Source organism: Cygnus olor, chromosome 2, assembly GCF_009769625.2.
Source record: "Cygnus olor isolate bCygOlo1 chromosome 2, bCygOlo1.pri.v2, whole genome shotgun sequence".
NCBI lineage: Eukaryota > Metazoa > Chordata > Aves > Anseriformes > Anatidae > Cygnus > Cygnus olor.
In genome coordinates this window covers 21,812,896-21,838,772 of record NC_049170.1, presented here as the reverse complement: position 1 = coordinate 21,838,772, position 25,877 = coordinate 21,812,896, and the positions used below count along the sequence as shown (strand labels likewise).

Sequence of the window (25,877 nt, the reverse complement as noted above, 5' to 3'; positions counted from 1 at the left end):
CTCTATAGAGGAGACTGCTTCCATTAGTAGTTTCATAGCACACTCAGTCTTCGCTTGACATTTAGTATTATTTCAAGGACTTGAGTTCAAAAGGGCTCTTTACCAAGGGAATAGTGTTCCAATCTAAATTCCATTAGGGTTGGTAGAAATATCTCTATCTTCTTTGTTAGAAGAGTGGTAGAGAACATGAAGATTAATTTTAACCTCATCATTGGTGGAAATCTGGTCCAAGTTATCAGCAAGGAAAAGATATTGGGTGTAGTCAGTTTGGCCACACTGAGAACAGGTGCTGGTGCCAAAAAAAGCATTAGGACAAGTGGTTCCCTGTGGCTGTGTCAGGAACCTGGCACAGAGTGATGCTCCTGCCAGCACCCCAGGAAGCCCAGGCACCCAGAAGTTCCAGCAGCTCACCGATTATCTGCCTCTTACAGCTATATCACAAAGCATCATTGTAAGCTTACTAAAGCAAATACTATAACCACATCTTTATGTTTATCTTTGGTGGACTTGTTATCCAAAATCATTTAAAAAAACTGCAATGTAAACATATTAAATATTACTTAATGTGAGCTGCAAGTACTGCTTTGAGTGAGGAAAAAAAATAGGAAGACAAATTCCAGTTTCTGGCACAAATACATGCAAATATTAACTAGAAATTTGCACATTGATTTCTAATGTGGTCAGGGCAAATGGGATTGTTCTATTAAGTTTATTATTTGATTACTTGCCTAGTCCTAATGCTTGAAGAAACTCCAGGTATATGCTTCATGTAATTCCATTTGCATACTTCATAATTGTTGAGGCCAAAAAGGACAATTAAATAATTGTGGCCTGACTTCTTGTATAACACAGGACACCAGACTTACTGTTTTGATATGTTTCATGAATTCTCTTTATATAAGGCAATATGTAAGAATACCATAAGCAAGCCATGCAATTTGGGAATTAGCAAAATATTAAGGTGCACAATAAACTTGTGGATGGGAACTAAATCATTGCAGTCCAGTGTTTGGAATACCTACATGTGGCTTATGACTGGGATAAATTTTGTCTTAATCATATAATTGCACCGTTATGCATTACAGCATCTTGTGTGCCATCCAAAACATCTTGTACTTGCCCTGTCAAAGACAAAAGCTGTGATTAATGGACTCCTGGCACTTTCTCCGTTCTGAACTTTCCTCTTTTCCTTTGATTTTCTTTTCTGCCCAGCTTCCAGTTCTGAAAGCAATGTACGCAATAGACTGCAGTGAAAATGCAGTTAAAACCAAGGTCAGTGAGACTGATCCCAGAGACAACCATTGGTCTTCATATCTGTCTCCTTGTTAACAGTGTACTGAACTGACATTTTCCTGGAGTTACACACCTTATCTTCATCAGTGCAGCAGCTAGCAAACTAATATGTGCTAAAATAAATGGGATGCCAAGTAAAATTCTCCTCCAGTGAACTGGAACTGCAGTGAACCTTCCCTCCAATGGACACAAGGTTTTTGTTTTCCTCTAAAAAATACACTTCTTATGCAGCTGTGTATCAAATGAGGGATTTCTAAAAATATCAGAACTTTCCCAGCAGGTAAGTTACTGTTTCCAAGTATCCTTTCCTAGCAAAAAACTATAGGGAAATGATTCACTGTGTAGCGTCAGAATCTGGCACTGAGCTTGGTACAGAAAAAAACTTATCAACATTTTAAAAATAAGTAATATTTTATATAACCAACCAACCAACAGCAACAGGAAACAAAACACACCGCTACTTAGACATCAACATTCTACATGGTTTAACATATAACAACAAAAAATTGTGTCTGCACTTGGCACCTGTGTGTACTTTCCTAATTACTTCATCAGTATTAGATGAATATGGAGTGGCCAAGAACTAACAGATTATTGGATTTGGTAAATTTCTTAGTGGGCAGGTGTCCATCTTCAAAAAATAGTCTGTTAGTGCATGTTGTCAGTTTTGCTATAGAATGCGGAGAAAATGGACTACACTCGCTGCTTCAGATTTTAAAATGTTGTCAGTGACAACAACTAGCAGGTTTTAAACTTTACTTTTCTTAAATTAGAAAATTAATGTGTTTACAGTGGTCATTTACAAAATCATTCTCCGTGTTAGCTAGTAGATAAACTACTATGGTGTATTTCCTAAATACACTCTATAGTAAGTTCAGAAAATATTTAGGTGGCATCACTGCACCTTTTTCTATTTTAAATAGAAAATGTAACTCTAGTGAATGTCCTACATATCACAACATTTTTCTATAGCAACATCTTTGCATACACACATCAGTTCTTAAGCAGTGTTTTCTAATATTGCTGGTACTCTCACTATTTAGATATAGATAGCGATATGACTTGAATATATATCAGGGCAAGTTACTTGATAGTGACTCATAACTAAATTTAGAAGTATTTTACATCTTTAAAACTCAGGAAGTGAGTTGCAGTGGCAATTAACTGAATACAAACCTTGATCACATAGAAGTACATGAACAACCGTGCGATATATAAAAGGTGAAGTGTGCCAAAACAGATGTCTGTACCAATGCTTGGAGATTGTTCTATTTGGTAAAAAAGTACATACATTTAAAAAGAAAGAAAATTTATCTTGCTATAAGGGTGTCAGAAGACAAGTTCTGCATCAGAGAAGTGTTGGGCAGATAGGCTCCTCTATGAAATTAATAGTCAGACCTTTGCAAAAGGCATCTTTGGAAGGAGTTCTGAAATAGAAATAGATGAATAATCCCCTGGACGTGCCTGTTTTTCTTGATCCAGTTTGGTGAAGCTGGTGTACAGTCCCCAGCAACTCCTTCCCAGCTCTTCCCTTGCACGGGATCTAATTACAAGGTGAGGAAGATGAGTGACATGATCCAACAGGGAACTTTTCTGCAGTGAGGTAGTTTTCAGCTGATTGTGCAGCCACAAATGAATTGGATCAAATTCCAAATCTAAAGCAAGAAATGTGATGGCAGCACATAGCTGTGGGCATGGGGAGCGCAGTGTTGCCGCAGTCTGTATCAGCAGTAGTTACCCTGAAATTAGATGCAATTTGACACTGTACCCTTGGACAAGATTCCTTACTTTTAGATAGCTAGCTTAGGCAGCACGAGTCCCATTTCAAATACAGTAGGAAATAATACAAACATTTTGAACTACATAAAATAAGGGAAGCTTAACACACCCTTTTTAATGGCATGTTCCTTATACTACTCACTCATAAAGTGGAAAAGCTGGTTTCCATAGCCATCCCTGTCTGAGAGGGCAAAACCCACGCTTCATGAGAGAGTGCTCTAACCATCATCTAGTGTTGTGCAATAAGAATGCTAGAGCCATGAGATGGGGAGAAGAGGGAGATTCAGTATAGTATCGAGCATTCAGAGGAGTCTTGTACATTATGCTGTGTTCAACAGAAAAATAATAATTATAGAAACAAAACATGAGCCATAATTATAAAGCCTTAAGATGCTCCCTGAGTATGGACTACCTTTTTCAGGATGTTGAATGGGGTGTTGCCTGGGAAGTAACATTGGGCTGGAATCCATTCAGGCTGAAGAGGGTCTAAAACCCAAATTCCCCACATCTCATGTTTGCTCTTAATAAAGAAAAAAAAAAAAAAGTATAAAGGCTCTGACTGTTTTAAAAGGATTCTTACAGTTCATTTAGAAACCCATCAGAAGGAAGGGATGAAAAAGGAGGGGATAAAGCAGGCTCCGAGAATATCTGCCATATGTCTTTTGTGAACATAGTGGGGGGATGATGAATAGCGAGGAGGTAAAGCGTCCTCTGGGAATACCTAACAGATGTCATTAAATTGAGGCAGAATCTAAAAAGAGAATACTAGATTCCTTAAAAGGAGTCTGTCCTGAACAGTAGATCAATGCTGACCTGCATCAGTCTTTGTGGATAGGGAAAGAAACAGAACTTGAGATCCTGGAAAAAATGAAAACGAGTAGTGCCTGATGAATGCAAATCCCTATGGGAAGAGGCTTGGTGTGGAGTTTTCATCTAATGTGGCAAAAGCCTGCCTAATGCATGCAATTACATTCATTATTGAGCATAGTTAGGGCTATTGATTTCATCTAGTGTTTCTGCGCTGCAAACATTAGCCGTACCTTCTCCCTTTTTTGTCATTGCCAGTGTTAGAATCAGCGAATGGTTTGGGTTGGAAGGGACCTTAAAGATCATCCAGCTCCAACCCCCTGCCGTGGGCAGGGATGCCACCCACTAGGTCAGGTTGCCCAAAGCCCCATCCAGCCTGGCCTTGGACACCTTCAGGGATGGGGCATCCGCAGCTTCTCTGGGCAATCTCTGTCAGTGCCCCACCACCCCCTCAGTGAAGAATTTCCTCCTAACATCTAGTCTAAATCTAACCTCTTTTAGTTTAAGATTATTCCTCCTTTTCCTATCATTATCTACCCAAGTAAAGAGTTCTTCTCCATCCTTTTTATAAGACCCCTTGAAATACTGGAAGGCTGCAATGAGGTCTCCCCGGAGCCTTCCCTTCTCCAGGCTGAACATCCCCAACTCCCTCAGCCTGTCTTCACAGGAGAGCTGCTCCAGCCCATCTTAGCGGCCCCCCTCTGCCCTTTCTATTACTTTCTGATGTCTACACCTCGGGCGTTAGCCCTTTTTTTTTTGAGCTCAGCCTGCTCCCCAGCCAGCCCGGAGTAAATAAACCGCTGCAAGCCCAGGACAACGAGATCCCTGCGGCAGCAGGTCCCCAGTTAGCCCCTGGGGCTGGCCGGGGGGGGCCGGTCAGGCGAAGCCCCGTTCGCGTCACGGGAGGCGGCTGCCGGTGCCCCCGGCGGCCAGGCGGGGCCGGGCCGGGAAGGGCTCGGCGGGGCGGGGGGAGCCCGGGGCCGGGAGGCGGCGGCGGGGCCGGCCCCGGTTTCCCGGCGTGCTGCGCGGGGAGGGCCGGTGCCGGGCCTGCGGGGAGGCGGCGGCCGAGGCGACCCCGGGCGGGACGAGGAGGAGCAGCAGCAGCAGCAGCAGCAGCAGCAGCAGGAGGACGAGGACGAGGAGGAGGAGGAGGAGGTGGAGCAGGAGCCGCGGGCCCGTGGCTCGGTCGCCGCGCTGCCGGGAGCGGAGGGTGGCCGCGCCGCGCCCCGCCATGCCGCTCTTCGCCACCAACCCCTTCGACCAGGATGTGGGTGAGTGGCTCCGGGAGCCCCATCTCCGCCGGGGCACCGCCGCCTCCTTCCCTCCCTCTTTGCCTCCCTCCGCGGCCCGCTCGGCCCCGGCCCTCCCGCTGCGGCCTGCCCGGGGAGACTGCGGGCCCTGCCCGGCCTCGGGAGGCTCCGGGCGGCGGTGCCGGGCCGAGGGGTGCTGGGCCGAGGCTGGAGCTCGTCCTGCCCCGGGGGTGGGAAGCGGCAGGGCCGCCAGCCGCAGGCAACTCAAAGGCAGGCACGGTTCCCAGAGCGGGTTTGGGGTCGCTGCCTTAACGCGAATCCCTGCGGGAGCTTTGTTTTCCCCTCTCAGTGAAACTTGGGCTGTGGTCAGGTTTCACCCCCACCTGGCTCGTTCCAAGGCCAGGCTGCACGGAGAGGCTTCCACCTGAGAGAAATTACGCTTCGTGCTCGTGTGGCCAAACCCGAGGTAAAACAAACACGTAGGCAGTCCGAAAATTTGCACGTCTGATTGTGTAATACAGCTGGTCTCATACCTGCTGCTGACATCTGTGTAATTCCGAGCGATCCAGCAGGATATAAAGTGACTTCTTCTCATATTTGGATACGCACCCACCTCCCCCCATTACCTCCCCACAGCGTAACAGCAGTGTGACACTGTCGATGTTTCTGGGAACACATTTCTTCAGTAGCCTTATGTTTGCTGCACCTCTCAGCTACAAACGTGCCGTTTGTTTCTTAATGTTTACCCAACTGTACAAGTCAGGGCTCCAATTCAGTTATTCCAGGCCTTCAAAAAACAACTCAAAACTGTTTGGAAAGTGGCTATTTTTTTCTGGGGGAAGGGTTAGTGCATAAACAAGTGAGTGTTACACGGACTCTGTGCGTATGTTATCAGGAATTGTTAATCTGTTACATCTTAATGAAGCGTAGCTCCATTTCTTCCCATTTTGAATAATTAAGTGTGCCACGGTCTTTTCTGGTGAACACTGGCTTTTAATTTGTAATTTTCTTGATGGCAAAGTCAACAATTCTATATTTTGAAAAGTAGTATCTTTTCCTCATTGTTTCACTGTCCTGTAGCATAATTTGGCAGCTGAAAATAAGGAAGACATTGCACTGCTTGCCAGTTTTCTGTGGACCGTTAGAGGGCTGAAACATTGGTAATATCTTTGAGAATTATTTGAACTAATAAGATTAAAAAGTGGTCGCTGAGGTTCTGGAAAGTGCTCGTTTCCTTATTTCTTAAGGAAGCTCTCTAGCAGTGGTGAATATCAGGCTTCTTGAGTGAGTTTATGGAGAGCTGAGGAGGCAGATAGATACGTTTGTCAGCACTGTAAGTTTAACGATGTGGAGTAGTAGTGCCCAACTGGTACTTCAGTGGGCTATTTGCTGTTTTTGAGGACAGAGGATGCTGCCAACACCTTACCTGCTGTGACAGCCTAGTACAGACACCGGTAGATATTTTTCAAAAGCTTTATTCTGTGTATCGTATGAACACTAGTAAATAACCACTTCCAAATTGTTCTTGGAAAAGCAGGTAGTGGGCCATGGGCTGCTTTTCCCTAGGCAATAGATCCAGCTTCTTTGTGTGGGCCCCCTTTCACAGTGCCCTGAGGGAGAGCAAAGAAGCAGCAGACAGCCGAGTTGGTGGCAGAACTACTTGCTGCCTTTATCCATCGCTTAACTGGATTTGTGCCATGGAGACAGCAATGGTGAAGTCTCCAGGAAAGTGTCCCCAGGCCCTTCTTCCCCGAGGCCTCTTGGGAACGCGCTATTATCTGGATGAACTTCTTGGCAGGCTTCGTAAGATAACGTCAGCTGTAGAGTAAGCTCTCATGTTCTCGGGAAACTTCCAAAAGTTGTCAAGCAGTAGTGTTACTTTACAGTTCTTTTCTCAGAAGGAAAGTTGAGTGCTCTGCTTTTGCTCCTGCTCAGCAAGGAAGTTTTCTTTTGAAAATCACGTTCCTGAAGTAGGAAAGCAGTCAAAAGCTAGTCTTAGTTTCATATGAAGCTGGACATCGGTCTAGTTGATAGTGTTGCTGTGGTAGCTGTGAATTCTTGACTCCTGGACAGCTAATTAGTGCTGTGTAATAGTCGGAAATGACTTTGGAATCGTTTTGGATGATGGATTGCAGTGAACACATCTGGGACTAACTAGTTTGCCATTATTTTGGGAAGCATAAGTGTCTCTAAGCTCAGAAGGAGAAATTTCTCAGTTTTTCTCTCCAGTCATCAGCATCTGCCTAATCCTGTTAGCATGCTCATGCTGTGGAGCTTGGTCATCTGGAATCGTGTACCACTTGCAGTCAGCTTAGTACACAGCTTAGATTTTGAGGGGTGCACTTCTTCTTTAGATGTGACTGTCAAAATAATGTTAAGACTACTGTTAAACGTTTTAAAATATTATTAGTGTAAGCTGCCTCTAGATTTCAGGAGATAGGTCATTGTCATCCTCAAGGAGTCCAAATACTTCTGTTTTCTCAACCCTCTTTTTACCATAATTAGGAATATTTCAACATGAAGGGATGCTAATCAATGGTGACGTAAGTTGGCGTGGGTTTTCACAGTCAACTGTGGAAAACATTGGCAGTATGTCCATGTAAGGAACATAATACTGGAATATTAAATAACAAACCCCTTCAAGATACTGAACTGCTGAGGATATAGTTAAGAGTTAAGATATAGTTAATTCTCCATGGGAGGGTTTAGAATTGATGATGTTCTTAGTAGTGTAACATGAAGTCCATTTCTGCCATGTTTCATAACCTCAGTCGCAACATCTTTTGCAGAGAATTGTTCCTGAGAAGTACGGGTTTATCTGTAAGTTTGCAGGCAAGATAACGATGTAATGTGCTTGACGAACCAAAAGACTGTCTGCTAGTCTGTCATGACAGGCTGATCAGTAATGTAGCGGTGGTTAGGCTGGGTTTGATGAAGAACTTACTGTTGAAGCAGTTCTCAAGTGTTATTTAGATGCTGTCTCGAGAATACAGTCGGTAACGCTGGACTCAGTGCTGTGCATGCTTAATTCTAACTTGGTATTAAGTGTTGTAAACTTAATCTATGCTGTAAGCAGAGAATTGGAAGAGCTTTTTATTCTGTGGCGTAAACTTACAATTTCAGAAATATATTTAAGTAGTATAGGTTATAATAAATACAAATTCTGGTATGAGTTATTAAAAAATCACACAATTTTAAGGGGAGATGTTTACTTTTAATTTTGAAAGGAATTCAAATAAAAACTTTTCAGAGTTGATCTGTCATCCAGCAATGTCCAGAATGCCAAATGACGTTAACTCTTTTGGATGATTTTTCTCCCTTACCCACAGGAAGGGATGAAGGCACGTCCTGCATTTGCTTTGCATGTTAGTCTTGTTCTCGTTGTAGCTGGTGTACTGGGTTGAGGCATCACAGGAGTGGGAACAAAGGAAAGATTCAGGCTTAATATTTACACTAATAGGAAATTAAGCAGGTAGGTTGGTAATGTAGAAAAACTATCAACCTGATGTATTTGTTTTTCCCACACTTTCATCAACTACGGCATTTATCGACCACTTTATTATTACAGCTCTTTTAGAAATGTAATAATATGCATGGATTACGTATGACTGTACTCACAGTCATATGTAGGTACAGTAAGTAAGTATGTTAAGGTACCACAGCATACAGTTTGACGCATTAGGGTGTAAGAAATGCTTTGACCTCGAGTCGCATTGTGTAATTTCTCATAATAAAATACCCTTGCTCTTTAAACTGGTTAGTCTTTAGATTTATCCCATTTGGTAGTCAGCGTCTTCAAAACCACCCAACTGCGCGTTTCTGCGAGCTGGGCTTTTCTCTGTTTGCCAAAAGGAGGGCAAATCGTCACCGAGGAGACTCTTGACCCTGAAGAATTCTGGAGAATGCAGAGTGAGGTAACTTACCTCTGGCTGCAAGGAGGGATGACTTCCAAGGAGTGGTTCAGATTGTCACGAGACTGGCACTTGTTCCGCTCAAGGTGGCCTACTGCTTTTCTCAGCATTGTTTTAGGGAGAAGGATGTTAACTGTGAGCTGAGCAGAAAACGTGTGGGAAAGGGGGTGTAGCCAGCCCCTTTCCAGTTATTTATAAATGTTTCTGAAGAACAAGGATATCTCACTTTGGTGTACATTCTCAATGAAAAATGGCAATGTTGACAGGATCCAGATGAGTGAAATAAATATTTCTTCTGTAGAATAGCCAAAAAATTTTTCTTTAGTATCACACTTTTTGCAAATGAATCACCAGACTCTGAGTTGAGCTAGGCAAATTTGAAGCCGACAACTCACATTCCCTAGGCAAAGGAGTTTTTGTAGCTGTACTTTACTGGCAATTCTTTTACTTTCCTCCCAGGGAAGAGCTGTCACTTTAAGTGCTTCCCCTCATTTCAGCCGTGGCAACATACATTATGACATCAACATGCAAAATAATCAAAGTAGTTCTCCAGCATGTAAGATCTGTTCCTCTAGCTGGTAAAAATAACACTATATGTTTGATGTGGATAGTAATGTCTCTTGCTGATCTTTCTGAAATGCCACTTCTACTATGGCTTGATTTGTGGGGCTCTGCAAATAGATCCTGGCGCCATTTGTTTGTGTTACTTCCCTGTGATGCACCCTGTTTATGGAGTCATCACCATCATTATCATATCTCTCTGATGTGCTCACCTTCCTGCTCTGTTGTGGTAGTTCTGGGTGAAAGGTTGTTTAAGTTCTGAGGATTTGTTACAGTTTGCCATAAAATCTCTACTTTTTCCCAGCTTGTCTTACTGTTGTTTTCAGCATTCCTACCAGAACTTTAATCCTTCGGTCTGCGTTCTGTACAGCTCACTGAGCTGAGTGGTGTCTGTGTTGATGAGGCTGCCTCAGACACGGTGAGATCATACAATCGTAAAATCGCTCGGGTTGGAAAAGACCTCCAGGATTGTCAAGTCCAACCTTGCACTGCCAAGACTGCCACTAAACCATGTCCCTAAGCACCACACCTACATGTCTTCTGAATAATTCCAGGGATGGTGACTCAACAGCCTCACGGGGCAGCCTGCTCCAATGCCTCATCAACTTCTCAGTGAAGAAATGTTTCCTCATATCCAGCCTAAACCTCGCATGGCACAACTTGAGTCCATTTCCTCTTGTCCTATCAACAGTTGCTTGGAAGAAGAGACCGACCCCTGCCCTGTTACAACCTCCTTTGCGGCAGTTGTAGAGAGCCATAAGATCTCCCCTGAGCCTCCTTTTTTCCAGGTTAAATAACCCCAATTCCCTCAACCACTCCTCACAGGACTTGTGCTCCAGGCCCTTCACCAGCTGTGTAGCTCTTCTCTGGATATGCTTCAGCACCTCGATGTCCTTCTTGTAGCGAGGGGCCCAAAACTGAACACAGCACTCGAGGAGCGGCCTCACCAGAGCCGAGTACAGGGTGACGATCACCTCCCTGGTCCTGCTGGCCACGCTATTTCTGATACAAGCCAGGATGCTGGGCACATTGCTGGCTCATATTCAGCTGGCTGTTGACTAATACCTTCAGGTTCTTTTCTGTCAAAAGCCTTGCTGTAGTGTAGGTAGGGAACATCCACAGCTTTTCCCTCATCCACTAAGCATGCCACCTTGTCGTAGAAGGACAGGTTCCTTGTCAAGTTTGTCAAGCAGGACCCGCCTTTCATAAACCCGTGATGACTGGGCCTGATCACCTGGTTGTCCTGCAAGTGTTGCGTGATGGCACTCAAGATAATCTGCTCCATGAGCTTCCCCAGCACCGAGGTCAGACTGACAGGCCTGTAGTTCCCTGGGTCCTCCTTCCAGCTCTTCTTGTATATGGGTGTCACATTTGCTAGCCACCAGTTGACTGGGACCTCCCTGATAGCCTGGACTGCTGACGAATTGCAGATGAAATATTCTATCAGCAGCTGGGAGAACTCTCACAATCGCTAGCCCATGTTGTCATTTACAAGCAAAAGGCCCAGCTGGGCACCATCCCTCGTTGGCTCTCTCACCAGCTGTGTCAGGAAGTTGTCTTCCACATGCTCCAGAAACCTCCTAGACCATTTCCTCTCTGCTGTGTTGTATTTCCAGCAGGCATCTGGTAAGTTGAAGTCCCCCACGAGAACAAGGGCTAGTGATTGCAAGACTTCTCCCAGCTGCTTCCGGAATATTTTGTCTGCCTCTTCAGCCTGGTTGGGTGGTCTATAGCAGACTCCCACCAGGACATCTGCCTCGTTGGCCTTCTCCCTGATTCTTACCCATAAACACTCAACCTTGTTGTTGCCATTACTAAGCTCTAGTCAATCCAAACGCTCCCTAACACACAGGGCCACCCCCCACCTCTCCTTCTTAGCCTGTCCCTTCTGAAGAGTTTGTAGCCTCCCATTGCCGTGCTCCAGCTGTGCGAGCTGTCCCACCATGTGTTGGTGATGGAGCTGTCGTCGTTTTCCTGCTGCACAGCGGCTTCCAGCTCCCCCAGGTTGTTGCCCGTGCTGTGTGCGTTGGTGTAGATGCACTTCAGCAATCCTGTCACCTTTCTGGGGGGTTCTTTCAAGGTGTGTTGTAGGGAAGTACAACTAATGCTTACCTTAGTCTTTTCTGTGTTTTCCTAGGCATCTCTTTCTTTAGGTATGTTGTATATTAGAGACTAAATTTGGGGCAAGATGGAATTGGTTTTACTTGGTGTGATAGGTTGTATGAGTACAGAGGAAATGTAAAGGGAGAACATCCCTGATTTCACACTCTGTGTCTTTCCAACTGGCTAAAAAATGTGATATGTTACTTTTGTATGTGTTTCTTGTGTTTTATTAGAAGCTATCTAGAAAGGCATTCTTGTATTATGCAGAATTTTAGTTATTGTTGTCCAAAGAAGCCATAGGTCTACGTATCCGTTTCCTCTGAAACAACAACTTTTGCCACTTTTTAGAGGTGAAAGTTGAGAACAAAGAAAGAAAGCAATGCAGTAAAATTTAGAAACTAACAATTAAAATCTGAGGCAACATAAGATGGTACAGTGTTGCGGAGGTTGAAGTCGGTACATTAATTTGTAGGCCTTGCTTATGCTAGGAAAAAAAAAAAAACCGTGAGCATTTACTTCATTAGTGAGACAACTTTGTGGGAGAGAGCTGTTCTGGAAAACTAGAGACAAAGTCTGGTACGGTATGCCTCTATGTCATGTAGTTCTGTTTTCCTTTGCATTTGAAATAGCATTAATAAGTCTTAAAGAACACTGATTTTGTGAAGGAGCCAGTGCTGTCTTTAAAAGTTGTTTCAGTAAAGCCTGAAATGTTCTCTGATCTCCTGTTGGTGCTCAGCAAGCCCGGTAAGATTTTGTAGCAGTGATGAGCTGCAGGCCGGGGGTCGGAGGTAAACGTTAATATTACCATGACAGAATTATTTTTGATCAGAGATGGAGGATGAAGAACATTTCAAAGTTTAACTTGAGGTTATCTTCTTGTCTCCTGTGGTAAGCTACCCTAAGACTTGAAGTCCAAATCTGTGTTTTTACCTCCCCATCAGAGTCTGTTTTGGTGCTAAGATAGTGGCGTGCCAGCTGTACCTGAAGACGGGTGGGGTGCCAGCCGTTAGTTGGAGTAAGGAAATGCTGAACGAACGTGAAGGATTTTTTGGCTGCAGATGCATGCCTCATGTTGGAGGAGAGAGTGTTCATGGATTTTAAGTGATGATAATGTAAGTAATTTAACTTAAGTAGCCCTAAGTTGTAATTTTGTCTACAAAACACTGATGCAACATACCAATTTCGTCAAAGCGTCTCTGTTGCTCCTGCTGCCAGCGTGGTGAAAGGTGAGAGTTGCTTGCTGACGCTCTGACAGAGGCACTGGCCTTTTTTGTGGCCAGTCCGTGTCAGCTACTGTACTGCTAGCGTTCACGCTGTGCCATTAGCTTTTAACTGCCCTCCTTGGAGTCAGAATTTAACTGAACCTTTAGAGGCAGAAAACTTTGCTCATGTCTTACGATTGATTTTTATCTAAGGGAAGTAATAGATGCTTATTGCTAGAGAAGACAGAGAGCATACAGTGAAACCGGGTTTCAGAGTGAAATACGGTAAGAAACTACTTAATGTTTGGTGATGGAGGAGGTGTCCTTCTAACAGCAGAAGGTGGGGAGGTGTTACAAGCAAATGGCAGTTTTAAGACAGGACTAGGTTCAACTTTTAAGAAGAAATGTAGCTGTGGTAGAATACTTGTAATTGTATTCATGGGTAAAGCTGCAAAATGTTCCATTTGAGAATTAAAATGAAGGTTGTAATTGGTGAGGTTGGTATGGATTAGGGATTTCATTAATCACCATCTTATCTCTAGTTTTAGCCAAGCTATTTAAGTTGGCATAAAACATGGTTTGGTGATATTTTGGTGATATTTGACCTGAAGGTGCACAGGTCTGTGGGACCTGATGAGATACATCTGTAGGTCTTAAAGGAACTGGTGGATGTAGCTGTTAAGACACTGTCCATCGTATTTGAGAAGTCAGCGCAGTCTGGTGAAGTTCCTGCTGACTGGAAGAGGAGAAGCATAATCCACATTTCTAAAAAGGGAAAAAAATAGGACCTGGGGAACTCCAGGCCAGTCAGCCACACCTCTGTGCCTGGCAAGATCATGCAGCAGATCCTCCTGGAAGCTCTGCTGAGGCACATGGAACATAAGGAGGTGATTGGTGACAGCCAACGTGGCTTCACTAAGGGCAGATCATGCCTGACAGATCTGGTGGCCTTCTACGATGGGGTTACAGCACTGGTGGATAGGGGAAGGGCAACTGATGTTATCTACCTGGACTTGTGCAAAGCATGTGATGCTGTCCCCCATGATATCCTTGTCTATGAATTGGAGAGACATGGACTTGATGGATGGACCACAAGGGCAAGGAATTGGCTGGGTGGTTGCACTCAAAGAGTTACGGTCAATGGCTCAGTGTCCAGGTGGAGATCAGTGACCAGTGGTGTTCCCCAGGGGTTGGTAGTGGGACTGGCGCTGTTCAGCAGCTTTGCCAGTGACACGGACAGTGGGAGTGCATCTTCTGCAAGTTTGCTGATGACACCGATCTGTGTGGTGTGGTTGACATGCTGGAGGGAAGGGGCCTGGGCAAACCTCATGAGGTTCAACAAGGCCAAGTGCAAGGTCCTGCAACAGGGCTGGGGCAATTCCAAGCACAAATACTGGCTGGGTGTAGAATGGATTGGGAGCAGCCCTGAGGCTGCCCCCAGCACAAGTGGACATGGACCTGTTAGAATGAGTCCAGAGAACGCCACAACGTTGATCAAGAGGCTGGAGCACCTCTCCTATGAAAACAGGTTGAGGGAGCTGGGGATGTTCAACCTGGAGAAGGGAAGGCTCTGGGGAGACCTCATTGCAGCCTTCCAGTACCTAGAGGGGGCCTACAGGAAAGCTGGGGAGGGACTCTTTGTCAGGGAGTGTAGGGGTAGGACAAGGAGTAGTGGTTTTAAAGTAAAAGAGGGTAGATTTAGGTTAGATAGAAGGAGGAAATTCTTCACTCAGAGGGTGGTGAGGCAGTGGCACAGGCTGCCCAGAGAAGCTGTGGATGCCCCATCCCTGGAGGTGTCCAAGGCCAGGCTGGATGAGGCCTTGGCCAACCTGACCTAGTGGGTGGCATCCCTGCCCATTGCAGGGCATTGGAACTGGGTGATCTTTGAGGTCCCTTCTAACCTAAACCGTTCTATGTTTCTTTGATTTTAAAACCCTAAGCGTCTATTTTTTTTACTTCTTAGTTTGCCATGCTGTTTCTCTCTGATGTCGTGAGGAAAGAAGAATTTGATTATTGCCAGAAGTACTGTCTGTTATGAAGATTAATGTATGAGGCCCAAATTTCGGTTCCATTGGATTTCTCAGCCCTCTGACTGCTGAAGGATGCCCTAGCTGAAGCACAGCGTGAGGCAGAGGTGAACTGCGTGGTGTGCGAGGCTGCACGTGAGCTCTAAGCCCGGCTGCAAGTTAGGGCTCTGCAGGGCGCTGTGTAGACACACTTTGAATGGAGCTGGTCCAGCTCCAGCAAAACTGGCAACGAACTTCAGCAGGGGAGTCCTGGAACTAAACTGCCTCCGCGCGGTTTGTTTTGTGCAGCTCTGGACTGTGCTGACCAGCTGTCTGCAGTCTGGCTTTCTCCTTGCCTTTATTTAGTATCTCATTTACTTGTATGTTATAAAGTATCCTCAAAAACAGAATTGAAATTCTCAAGTAATGGAACAGTGCTCACTGATATAAACGGGGTACGGTGTCATTCCTCTGTGTTCATGTTTTGGCATTCTTAGTTTGCTTGATGACTGGGTTCTGCCATTGTGTCTCCTTTATGAATAAGATTTAAAAATCAAGAATTTCTCTGTTAGTTATGCTAGCCCTAAGTGTGATTTAGAACATTAGCAGACTGAAAGAAAAATAAAGTTGTCAGTTGATCTGCTGGTATTTCTTAGTGCCATACGTTAGCGTGTTGTCTACTCGGGGTTTTTCTTATTTTTGTTGATTGTGACATTTTTTTTGTCATCAAGTAAGTTCCAATTTGCTGTGTGGCATTGTTGTCTTCATTGCAGCAAGTAGTACAACTGATGGGTTACGTGTCACTTGTATATGGTGGTTTTTTCATTTTTCCTCAGAAATACTTTGGGAGAACACAACCAGAGAGCTTTGCTTTTCTGCATGTTAGCTCTGAATTAAAGAAGCTAAATAACTGCAATCTGACTTCAGTTTGTGGGACAGAGAAACTCATTCAGAGAGACAGAGGCCGTCGACTTTGGGATTAATAATTCCTTCTCATTTCTGGAGATTAGATGTCTTGCTTTGTCTTTCTCTCAAAGTAGTCTGAGACATTCCCTGAGGGATGGTACTCATTGCTGAGGCGTATTTTGTGTTTTACAGATCGAGGTGAATATTAGACGAAGCAGGTATAGGTTATGATTCTGTGCCCGTTTCTCCTGTGTGGAGAATAATGGAAATTGCTTGTGTGTCTCCAGCCCTGATGTGATCTGTCAGTGTTCAGATAACCTTTCGTTCAGCTCCTGTGTAAGGCTCCCTTTCCTTTATCACTTTTATTTATCATTACCCTCTGTGTACCCAAGCTTTCCTGGTGGAGAACTAGGGAAGGAGTTAGTCTATTTTACTTCTGCTTTGTTTCCTCCTACCCTCTTTATTTCTTAACTTTTCAGCAGGGACTGTTCTTGTCCTATTCAGAAGGTTTGGAAGAAAGAGCCCCAGTGGCTTCTATCAGATCAGCTTTAGTTTAGCAGTCTGTAGCTGAAAGAGAAGGTGGAATATATCACCCAAAGCAGAGACAAGAATAGGGAGGTAGAAGTTTAGTGACTATTAATGAATTGTTGAAGCCTCCTTATTGAGGAGAAAGGAGAAAATACATATGAAGCAAATGCAAGATACAGCAGCTTAGTGTCTGATGGTGGGGTAAATGCTGTTATGTCCGACTCTGCTAACAATGAATTAATACTTGGAGTATTCGTGTGGTATTAAACTTAACATTTCCAGATGCTCCCTTCCCCCTCCCCCCCCCAAGTAAATCTCTTGCTAACTGATACACTTTTGTATATGTTTATTATGTGGACAAAATATGTATATTAATTTGCTTATTAATATAACTTTAGAGCTGCAAGTGAACATTTGAAAAGTAAAAAGAATTACGTATAACAGTTTTAATATATGAATATTAAATATATTAATTTGTCATGCATTTAGCAGTATACAGTGGTAATATTGTAACATCTTTATAGTCAATTGGGTTAAATTATCTTTTTTTTTTTTTTCAAGAATAATAATTGTATTTTGATTTACTTGCGCTTCTTTCATCAGAGAAAGCCACCAGTGAGATGAACACTGCGGAGGACTGGGGCCTCATTTTAGACATTTGTGATAAAGTTGGGCAGTCACGCACAGGGTAAGTGATTTTAGAAATTGTCTCCTCATAGACTTTAATTTTGTTATTTCAGTCTTTCTTATATTCAGATGAGAGGAATGAAAGTTTTGTTGTCTTGTACAGACTTTTGAAGCAACTCAGTTTAACTTAATTGAAATCTACTCTGGTAAGTAAGTACTACAAGTAAAAGGAAAACATAGGGATTTTCTGCCCAAATATTTACAATTCTTCCTTTGGAGATACTAACTGATCTGTTAAAATTAGGAATTACATACGGCAGTTTTTCATTGGTGTAACAGAATAACCAAGTTGAAATGTTTTAGCAGTATCAGTGTAAATCCAGGAGACATCATTAGGGGTTTTCTTGTAGAACCATAATCTGGCTTGGAAGTGACCTCCAGAGGTCATCGAGTCCACCCCCCTGCTTGAAACAAGTCTAATTAGATCAGGTTGCTCTGGACTGTGCCGAGCCTTGAATGCTTCCAGGGACAGAGTTTCCACAACCTATATGGGCAACCCATTTCAGTATTTAACTACTCTCATAGTAAGCAAGTGAATAAATAAACCTGCTATCTGATTGCAATTTTCCTTGTTCCTACTTTTTTGCTGCATCTTGCCCTGTGACCACAGCTCTGAGAAGAGTCTGGCTTCATCTTCTCTGTGTTCTCAGTTTAAGGAGTTGAAGACAGCAACAAGGTCCCCTTTTAGCCTGCCCTTCTCAAAACTGAACCCAGATCTCCATGTCTCCGTGTACGTGACTCTCCTCTAACCGTCTTGGCAGCACTCCACTGGACTTGCTGCAGCGTGTCAATATCCTCCGTGTGCTGGAGAACCCCAAACCAGGCAAACTCCAGGTGCAGTCTTACAAGTGCTGAACAGAGGGGATGGATCACTTCCCTGGCCTGCTGGCTATGATGTTCTGCTGTGGCCCAGGATGTGGCTGGTCATCTTTTCTGTCAGGCTGCACTGCTGACTGCTGTCACCCACTAGGACCTGCCAATCCTTTCCTGTGGAGCTGCTTTCTTGGTGGCAGGCTAGTGCTGCCCACCCCAGATGGAACACCTTGTCTTTCTCTTGTTGAATTTGAGGAGGTCTGCCCATTTCTCCAGACCATTTCTCCTTACTGTCCAGATCCCTCTAGTTAGCCCAGCCCTCCAGTGTATTGACTGCTTCTTCCAACTGGTCAGCAAAGTTGCTGAGAGTGCACTGCCTCCCATTATCTAGGTCATTAGAGAAGACCTGTAGCAGTACTGGTCCCAAGAGCTGGAATTTGCACTACTGGTGACAGCTCTTTGATCTCAGCAGTCCAGCTAGCTTTCCAGCCACCTTATCACCCTTCCATCCTGTCAATATTTCACCAGTTGAGCGATAAGGAGACTATGAGACAGTGTAGAAGCTTTGCTAGAATCGAAATAGAAAGCATCCGCTGCCCCCTCTTTGTCACAGAAATGAGGTTGTGTGTTTTTCCCTTTGTTTTGAGAAGCTATTTTATGACATCAGGGCTTTATTAACTGTTCATTTTGAAAATGTGCTATTGAATGAAACCCACCTTGATATGGGCCATTAATGCTTCCATCATTAATTATTTAATGAACTTTCTCATAGACTTTATGCATGGCCTCATTTCTTGGACATGAAAAGTTAAAATGTAAGTTGAGATAGCAAATAAAAAATGCAGCTTAAAGACAATATTTCAGTGTATCTATCACGTTTTTATTCAGTGTTGTATTTAGATTTTGGACATGTATTGAATACGTCCTCCCCAAGCATTCTCTGAAATAATTCACGTAAGGAATAGCATCAAAAAGAGAGCCATGCCATTGCTGCTGTTTAGAGCAATGCTTCTCTGAGAAGGACTAGGACTGCCTTGTAAGACTGTGGGAAACAGTACAGGATGTCAGACAGCAAATTCTCACCTGGGATTTTTGTTCCAAAGGACAGGTTCGAAAATAAGCTTATTCCTTGGGATTAGAGATGGTCTCTAGAGGAGTGTTTATAAATAGCATGGTGTATTGAGACTGCTGTGCTGTTGGGTATAGCTACAGTTAAGATAACAGCTGGTAAGTTATTAATAATGCTGTTAGTCCCTATATGTAAAACTGTATTTCTGCTGTGTGTGTGTTGATGCTGAGCATGTAACAATAATAATATTATTGAAGGCTTCAGTATTCTATTTCATCAGTGAAAGCTTTTGCATAGGCAAGATTTAGCCTCACAGTGACTTACCCTGAGCAGCGCTCAACTGTGTTTGGCTGCAAGAGACAGCTGCTTGGGAGTGCAGACAAATCTTCTGGCAACATACAGCTAAATGTCTCCATGACAGCTGGAATTTCTGTTGTGATTTTAAAAACAGAACAAAACAAAAGTGGTTTTATACTGGCTGTGACTTTAACCTTTGTAATACTCACCCTGCTTGTAATAAGCTGCCAGCTGACTCGTTGCTTAACATCAGATTCTGTTAAAACTTGCTGATAGTGTGTTTTCTTTGTTTTGATGGATTATGTCATGCTACAGCAAGGTAAAGCAAGGCAGCATTCCCCATTAAGTTTAAGGCAGATATGCTACACTGTTTGTAACTCTTCTGCAATTTAAGTTCCTATGGTAGGGATACTGGTCATCAGAACTGGTGTCTGCTTTAATTTCTTCACCAATTCTGGTCTGATGCAAACTGTTCTTGGCAGAAGTTTAGATTACATAGTCTGTATTTTATGGATTTTCTTTTGTACTAGTCTTTAAATTGCATGCCCTGCAACATTGTAGATGGAAATCACCTTACACCAAAAGCCACGATAGACTAGAGGGATTATATTATTTATTAAGTGGCACTTCTTGTTGCATAGTGTTATCTGGCACATTGTCCCATTTAGGTCTGCTAACAATTTATTTGCATCCAGGGTAGTTGTTGGATACCTGTTGTGCTACAGAGACGTTTCATTTTCTCCTAAGATAAATTAGTTACAGTTCAGTAACAGAATTGCTAATTGGATGCATACAGTTGTGTTACTGTTAGTTTTTATGTTGTCATACCTTGGGTACAGAAAATCACCAATAGCTACTGATTTTATCTTTCTTCCCTTAATTCAACCAAAAAAAAAAAAGCCTGCTTTAGCAAGTTGGAACTCCTCCAAAGCTCCCTCTTTTTAATTGGAATTAACTCGATACTTTCTGCATGTTTTGCGTATCAGGTTCTTACAGTGATCTAAAATTTGTCTAACTATGAGTCAATCAAAACAGCTTTTTTAATCTCTGATATATGTATATTTATTTTTTTAGTAAGTTGTCCAGTTCTGCAGTTGTGTATTGCATTTTTTTATTATGTTTTTTAGGAACACTGCTAGTATCCAAAACTGTTCAGTGAGCAAGTTGCCTTTCAACACAAAAAGATTATTAAAACAATGTGTTTTTGAAAACTTATTTTAAAACCTTTGATTGTGTTTGACTTGCATTTTAAATTATACATTCTGCATATTGTTGGCTTGCAATCCAGGTGCTTACACAACTTAAGCTATAGTTTATCAGCTCTTAGTAAAATAATGTTACGACACTGGAATTACTCATTAAACAGAAAGAAATGGAAACTTAAAGGCCACGTGTAATGTGTTTTAGCATGAGGTGCACCCGTCTTGCTTGCTCTCTTTTTCTTCCTCAGTGAGTTTTAGTTCAGTGCTGACCAGTTCCTGAGTCCAAGTCTGTTTGCATTTGGCTTTGAGAAGTTTCTACCTTTTGTTTTGACTTAATGAGACATATTAGTATTTACGTTTGAAACTATAACTACTGCAGTTTTTCTCTAGGAATGGTAATTAATAAAAATGAGGGGATGAAAAAATATGAAATTGGTGCTTGGGTGAATATAGCAATGGTTGAGAAAATAGAAACGTTGTAGTGCTGTCTGTTCATGGACAGAGATTAGGATATTGAAAACCTGTCATTCAGAAATGGCTCGTCTGTGTCGCTACTTGTTTAACTTTGTCCTGAGTCCTTATGGCTTAATCACCGCCTCAATGAGTCTGTGTTCTGGTTAGCTCATTCTCCTTTTGTTGTTTCCATGCCTGTTTGTACAAGAGAAAACAGTAAAATTGCTTGCTGGATAGTCTTCTAAACCACTTCCTATCATTTTTCCCCCCCCCTCAAGTTACCCAATGTAAGTAGCATTTTACATAGTCATCCATAGTCATCCAGCATATGTGTCATACAGAAACCAGGAAGCTCTTGGACTAGCTTGTTTCTAATGGAGCAAGGAGGAAAATGGAGACACGTGGTGTGGTGGTTTTACCTTGCTGGGTAGCTGAGCTCCACCACAAACGCTCTCACTCCTCCTCCTCAAAGGGAATTGGGGTAGAAAATTTTATGGAGAGGGTTCAGGGATTGAGATAAGGACAGTGAGATCACTCAACAATTATCATCATGGGCAGAACAGACTCAGCATAAGGAGATTAAAGAAATTTATTGCCTATTACTAACAAGCTAGAGCAGTGAGAAACTAAAAACATCTTTCCCCCATCCACTCTCTTCCACCGCCTTCCCCTGAGCAGTGCAGGGGAACAGGGAATGGGGGCTGTGGTCAGTCCAAAAATCTTTGCTGATGTATTTATAAGTTTTTATGAATTAATGAGAAAGGTGTTTTTTTATATATATATATATATATATATATTTAAATTGTACTTGACGTATATGGAAGATCATTTGATTTTGAAGGTTTCCTGTTAGTTTATTAGTTTTTAGAAGGAGTTACCGTAACAAAATCATCTTAGGCTAATGGTCCTGTTCCTGGACTACTAAGCTCCTGACTGTGTAGCCTACTTTTATAAATACTGGCTTAGCAGTTAATGTCCATTGTCCATGATTTCTTTTTGTTTGCCGTTCTAACACATTGATATCCTACTCATAAATTAATGCAGTTATTTATATATTAACGTATACATTAAAAACACAGTTATTTCTGAAAGTTTTATCATGTATTCTTTCTCAGGTAAAATGAACACAGCAGAAGTCTTGGATAATTAATAGGTAACGGACAGTACTTGTCTTACAGCCTTCATTTGCAGTAATAATTGGTTATATGAAGGTATACACTGAGTAATATGTAGTCTTTCAGTGTGATGGCATTTTCTATAATTAGTACTACTAAACATGAGAGAGACATTTCTGTAAAATGTAGACACTGCCAAATATAGTATAGCCAAGCAGTGGTGTAACTTATACCTGAGTTTCATATTAGTTCTTGGATATCAGTTCAATAGAAAACTGATTTTGCTTCCAAGAAAAAAACAAACCTCAAAGTTGCTGTAAATACTCAAAAAAGCATAAAATCTCTTACTTTTAAATTTACCCTTCTCTTTTTCTGTTTCCCTACGGTTGCCTATTTCAAGGCTATCTTTTTAGGACTATTCAATAGGTAATGCTTGTATGCTCATGGTAATTATACCCTACACTTGCTCAGCCTTCTACCATCTCCAGAGACAAAATAACTGAGACACACACAGATTTAAATACACTAAACTGTCTGAAAATCCCATGCAAATTGATTGTTAAATTTCCTTTTCCCATTATGTCTATCTAGGACAACATAGGTAAAACGTGAATTCTATATTTAGCTGTTTTAAAACTTTTATGCAGTATGTCTAACGCTTTTTTTTTCCACTTGTTTCTTTGCTATGTATTTTCTTTATAAATGTTATCCTGTAGATTAAAACGGACTCTGAGGAGCATAGTGGTGGTAATTAAAAAAAAAAAAAATGCAGCAAAGGCATGTTGGTAATCAGTATGTAAGCACATATTCTTAGGTATGTATGTGGAACATGGATTAGCAGTAGATTTTAAGGAAATGTATGTGGAGGAAATTATCACCCTAATTCATTAAATAAATATTAATTGCATAAGGTGATTGTATATCTACTAAAAGGAATAGAATATTCAGACTAATTTTTAAGTATGGAGTGGGATGTATTGAAAGTGAAGCTAAGCTTACTGAGCATTTTTCTTGATGGTAATTGATGAGCATGACACAAGTTAAACGTAGGAAACTTTGCTCTCTGCTTAACTTCAGTTACTAATAAAAATTATAATGTGACGTTAAAACATTGAATATCCGAGAAGGAGACTTCTACAACATTTATGTCTTAATTTCAGGTTTTTTGCGTATCAAGTTTTGTGTTAGTGACTAACGCTGACAGTTACGGTATTTTATATGTATTTCCAGAGAAGATTCTAACTGACTTAGGCTTAGCTTATTTACAAAACTGACATAAGTAGAGATTGTAAACTAACTTTAAAAAGTCACAGTTTTTTCATTGTGATTTGAATGGATGCATGTGGGAACTAGAGAGATGTTAAATGAGGGAGAAAAGGAAGGGATTTACAGTGCAAAAACTTGGTTATGTTCATGTAAAAGCGACAACTTCTGCCCTGCTCCTCCTTAAACGAAATGCAAGTATTCCTTTCTCGAGTTGTATTGTCATTAATGGAGTATGAGTTCTGAATCCTTGCAGCAAGTGTTCAGTGTCCTTGGGCACTTGCAGAGCTCACTTGGAGAAGGGGGAAGTAACTCAGAGTTTTGATAATTGAAGGAGTTCAACGTGTTTGTTGTGTGAGAAGGTTGGAGTGGGGAAAGAGTAACCCACACAGGGAAAGACACTCTGGGGAACAGGTAGGAGAGAAGCACAAGAAATTGCGATCCTGATCATAGAAACACTCTCTGTATTCTTTGTTCCGATTATGAAATATCTTAGAACACAAACATGCCATTGAAGTGATGATTGTAAATTCACTTGCATGTCTTAGATGCTGAGAGGTGTTGTTTTGATACCAGATTAAGAGGTCTGTGTTAAAAAGAAATTAAAAGCAACCAGACAAATTTGATGTATCAAAAATATTTTCATTAAAATCATATTATGAAATTTTGAAATACATTGCAATCATATAAAAATATTTTACATGATGATTTATCTGATAAGAGTTTTTCTTAGAGTGAAAAAAGTATTTAATGAAGGTGTACAGACTACAGAGAACTACAGTACTCTAATTGTCAGGAATTTTATGCATTTCTGCAGTATTTACAGTAATTCTCTCCAACTAAAAAAAGGATTGGTTTTGATAACCAAGACTAGCAATCATACAGATAAAAATGGCTAGAACGGCTAATGGTGTTGATTTTTTTTTTTAATTTAATGTTGCACTTTAAAGCTACTAAATAATTTACTGTTTGTATTCAGGAGAGCTTGCTCTCTGTTGGCGTTGTCATGTGTGCAATAGGAAATGTTCATTGCAGTACATTATTTTAAAGCTGTCTTGTGTTTCTTTAGGCCTAAGGATTGTCTCCGTTCTATTATGAAGAGAGTGAACCATAAAGATCCCCATGTTGCTATGCAGGCGTTAACAGTAGGTTACTTTTTAATGTAGTCTTTTTCCTTCCTAGAAAGCTATATTGCAAAAACTCTTAACTGACTTTTAATCTTTCTTTCTTTAGCTTCTAGGAGCGTGTGTATCAAACTGTGGTAAAATCTTTCATTTAGAAGTCTGTTCAAGAGATTTTGCCAGTGAAGTAAGCAATGTGTTGAATAAGGTAATGTATTACATTGATTTATATGTTTCATATAAAAGCTAAATCAGAGAGCTGGGGTAACCTGAAATTGGAGTGGAATCTACTTCTGGAAGATTGGAAATTTTGGGAGGGGAAACAAGGAGAAGGGGGGTGTGTGATTTGGGCAGAAGGATACACGTTGCTGTGAAGACTGACTGTGAGAAAGATCTTCTGGAATATCATTTCACAGTACTGTTACTTATGTATTCTGTTCACTTGGGCAGTGGGATTACTTTATAAATATACAAACGGAGATAACACGGGACCTTTCTATAACCTTGTTTTACGCTGTTTTGAGGCTAGTCCTTATTGTTTAAGTGATATTCCTGAAGGCCATCAAACACAGTGCTGAAAAGCTGGTGTCCCCTTTCTAATAAGGACATCACTTAGTATATACTTGTCAATATACTTGACTTTAAAGTGTATAGTGTCTATACAGTTTATGTTGACAGTAACATGAAATTATGTAAAATTTAGGAATTAAGAACAGATTCCTACGTTATTTAACTAGTTTCTGTTTTTCTGCAGGGTCATCCAAAAGTTTGTGAAAAGCTGAAAGCCCTTATGGTGGAATGGACTGATGAATTCAAGAATGACCCGCAGCTTAGTTTAATATCTGCTATGATAAAAAATCTTAAAGAGCAAGGAGTTACCTTCCCAGCTATTGGTTCACAGGTATAATACATTTTGTGGTGGTTCTTAAAAGGAATCACAAATTCTTTTTATCCTCAGTTCTGTATTTTAAAATTTGTAGTCTTGAATTCTATAATGCATTTGGCAAACAAAACAAAATCTTTCTTTTCTAAATAAAACATTCATATGAGAGTTGAACTGCTCTGTTTTCCTTTGATTTTTATATTGCAGATGAATGCAAATCAAAACGGTGAACTTACTGCGTTGTCACAGTTTTTCAATTAATTTACTTTTACTTCTTTAATTTTTTTGGCTAGGCTGCTGAACAGGCAAAAGCAAGTCCAGCACTAGTTGCCAAAGATCCTGGTGCAGTAGCTAACAAAAAGGAAGAGGAGGATTTAGCTAAAGGTGAGTACATTTACTTGCTGACCCAAAGAATTTCTTGGTAAGTATCTAATAAGGCAGGAACAAATGTTTTGCTTCCTTCCTTACTGTGTGCAGTGCGTTTATGGATTATAGATATGATTTCTATTCCTTCCTTTTTGGAGGGTTAGAGATCAAAACTATTCTATGTATAAAACAAAATAGAATAATGCCTGATTTTTTTTAACCCTTGCTAGACCAAAACAATGTAAAAATCTGCAAAACCTCA

At 41.6% G+C, this 25,877-nt stretch overlaps 1 protein-coding gene across 3 annotated transcripts in view; it reads left to right on the top strand.

The window, feature by feature from the left end:
* Nucleotides 1-4,914: 4,914 nt before the first annotated feature.
* STAM (signal transducing adaptor molecule) overlaps nucleotides 4,915-25,877 on the top strand; it is a 36,216-nt gene continuing 15,253 nt past the window's right edge. The window contains exons 1-6 of one of the 3 annotated variants that reach the window (XM_040547906.1): nucleotides 4,915-5,150; nucleotides 16,950-17,034; nucleotides 24,315-24,390; nucleotides 24,479-24,574; nucleotides 25,121-25,267; nucleotides 25,543-25,633. In XM_040547906.1, coding sequence (XP_040403840.1) covers nucleotides 5,111-5,150; nucleotides 16,950-17,034; nucleotides 24,315-24,390; nucleotides 24,479-24,574; nucleotides 25,121-25,267; nucleotides 25,543-25,633 — 535 coding nt within the window. In that variant the 5' untranslated portion in view covers nucleotides 4,915-5,110. Of the gene's footprint in view, nucleotides 5,151-8,477; nucleotides 8,602-12,680; nucleotides 12,817-16,949; nucleotides 17,035-24,314; nucleotides 24,391-24,478; nucleotides 24,575-25,120; nucleotides 25,268-25,542; nucleotides 25,634-25,877 lie in introns of those variants that run through there. The other 2 variants (XM_040547909.1, XM_040547907.1) reach the window with 2 other exon arrangements.